This window comes from Etheostoma cragini, chromosome 8 (genome assembly GCF_013103735.1).
Source record: "Etheostoma cragini isolate CJK2018 chromosome 8, CSU_Ecrag_1.0, whole genome shotgun sequence".
Taxonomy (NCBI): Eukaryota; Metazoa; Chordata; class Actinopteri; order Perciformes; family Percidae; genus Etheostoma; species Etheostoma cragini.
In genome coordinates this window covers 1923191-1925275 of record NC_048414.1, presented here as the reverse complement: position 1 = coordinate 1925275, position 2085 = coordinate 1923191, and the positions used below count along the sequence as shown (strand labels likewise).

General features: G+C 42.5%; 1 protein-coding gene across 1 annotated transcript in view; it reads right to left on the bottom strand.

The window, feature by feature from the left end:
* Positions 1–669: 669 nt before the first annotated feature.
* The window catches only part of aass (aminoadipate-semialdehyde synthase), a 27309-nt gene continuing 25893 nt past the window's right edge, over positions 670–2085 (bottom strand). The window contains exons 17-18 of the mRNA XM_034879017.1: positions 968–1056; positions 670–865 (exon numbers count right to left, since the gene is read on the bottom strand). Coding sequence (XP_034734908.1) covers positions 681–865; positions 968–1056 — 274 coding nt within the window. The 3' untranslated portion in view covers positions 670–680. The remainder of the gene's footprint in view (positions 866–967; positions 1057–2085) is intronic.

Genomic DNA, 2085 nt, shown 5'->3' with positions numbered 1-2085 from the left:
AGACTGACAAACTAACGTTAGCTTGACAACCTGACAAACTAACGTTAGCTTCAAAGACTGACAAACTAACGTTAGCTTGACAACCTGACAAACTAACGTTAGCTTCACAGACTGACAAACTAACGTTAGCTTCACAACCTGACAAACTAACGTTAGCTTCACAGACTGACAAACTAACTTTAGCTTCACAGACTGACAAACTAACGTTAGCTTCACAGACTGACAAACTAACGTTAGCTTCACAGACTGACAAACTAACGTTAGCTTCAAAGACTGACAAACTAACGTTAGCTTCACAGACTGACAAACTAACGTTAGCTTTACAACCTGACAAACTAACGTTAGCTTCACAGAGTGAAAAAGTAACGTTAGCTTTACGAACCAACTTTTTTCATATATGTATTTATTTATTTTTAAATCGCTACCTGGTGTAAGGTACACGTTTCCAAATATTTGCTGTAAAACTATTACTTTTTTTCCCATGTGCACTTAAAACTAATATATCATTAGGCGTCTCTCGGTTCTCCTTACAGTGTAGTCAAGCTTTTGTTGTTTAAAAAAAATATATATATATATCTTATTGAACTTCATTAATAGCTTTGTGTGATTGGTATTCACACCTTTACATGTTTGTGTGTCATACATAGTTTTAAAAATAGAAATAATTTTCCTGACTGATATCACTGACCATCAAGGACCATGCGAGCAGCAATGGCCGCTGGGTATCCAACCGTCTTGGCCATGGCGGAGAAGCCGCTGGGGTCGCCGTACACCACCAGGCTGATGTGTTTGGTCTCCAGCTCGCCAGTTGGGTGACGAAGACCAACGTCGTTCCTCAGGATGATCATGTCTCGCTCACCCTCACCTAAACCAGGGAGGGGAGTCATCAATAGTTTTATGTGCCAATACGTCATTTTGTACCTGTGTTCTTCTGCTTTGTGGTAACTAAAATGGGTTTGCGTCTCACCGAAGGAGAGTCTGGCTTCCAGATGTTTTGCCAGAGCAGCGAGCACGCTGTCAGCGTGAAGCACCGACTCGTCGCTCAGCATCCCGAACCTGAACACACACACACACACACACACACACACACACACACACAAGACAGAAAAACACGACTTTTGCACACAATGGAATAACCTTCACAAAGCCGTTTGAAAAGGATGAGAGAACTACTTTGCTTTACAACCCCGGCGGCGGCCCACACATCCTTGGCTAAATCTAAAGAGATGAGCAGTTGCTTTTTGTCACTGCTTTTGCTGGTGAATTGAATAAATGAACAACAAGTCACTCAATTTGAGCTGCAAACACGTTGGCTTTTTAAATCTTTTAACTGCACAAATGGAATATTTCCAACGGTTCACTTTTAGCGCCGGAGGAATCTACCCTTGAATGCCACCGCGGCCCCTTTACCTTCACTGCCAGCGGCGGCAGAACAATGGCGGCGTGGAGCCTTGGTCTGAAGAGACCCCTGGAAAAGTTGATTTAAATTGAAGGGTGTGCGCGCTACACCACTTCAGGCGTCCTCTTTATGGAGGAAAGAGAGAAATGTGCAGAAGAGGAGCAGCTTTAGCCTTGTTGTCAGCCCGCCATCCACAGCACCAACGCTAACTTTAGGAGTAGCAGCGGCATCCGCTCAGAAAAGCATTAAAAAAATGGACATCTAAAGATATTGTTTAAAGTAGGGCTGCAGAATATAACGCTTCTTTATTGTCCAACTAGCGATATCAACTGGCACAATAAACACATCGCAAAAGGCTCCGACATGTCGCAAGAGACACTCGAAAGATTGTTTTTGTGTGAGTCTAAAGGAAATAACACTGCACTACAAAGTGTAATGGTCACAGTTTTTTTTTTATCAGTAACTTTTATATTTTACTAAATATTATGTTGTTCAATACAAGAAAACGATTTCCTGTCATTTGTGTTAAGTTAAACGAGCAATTTGTCGTATTTTAGTAGAATGCAGAAAGTTGGACGAACCATCTGTTTATCCCATCCGCCGTCGTCGTTTTGTTAAAGTCGCGCCCACTCGACACGCACACACACACACACACACACACACAGACACACACACACGCACACACA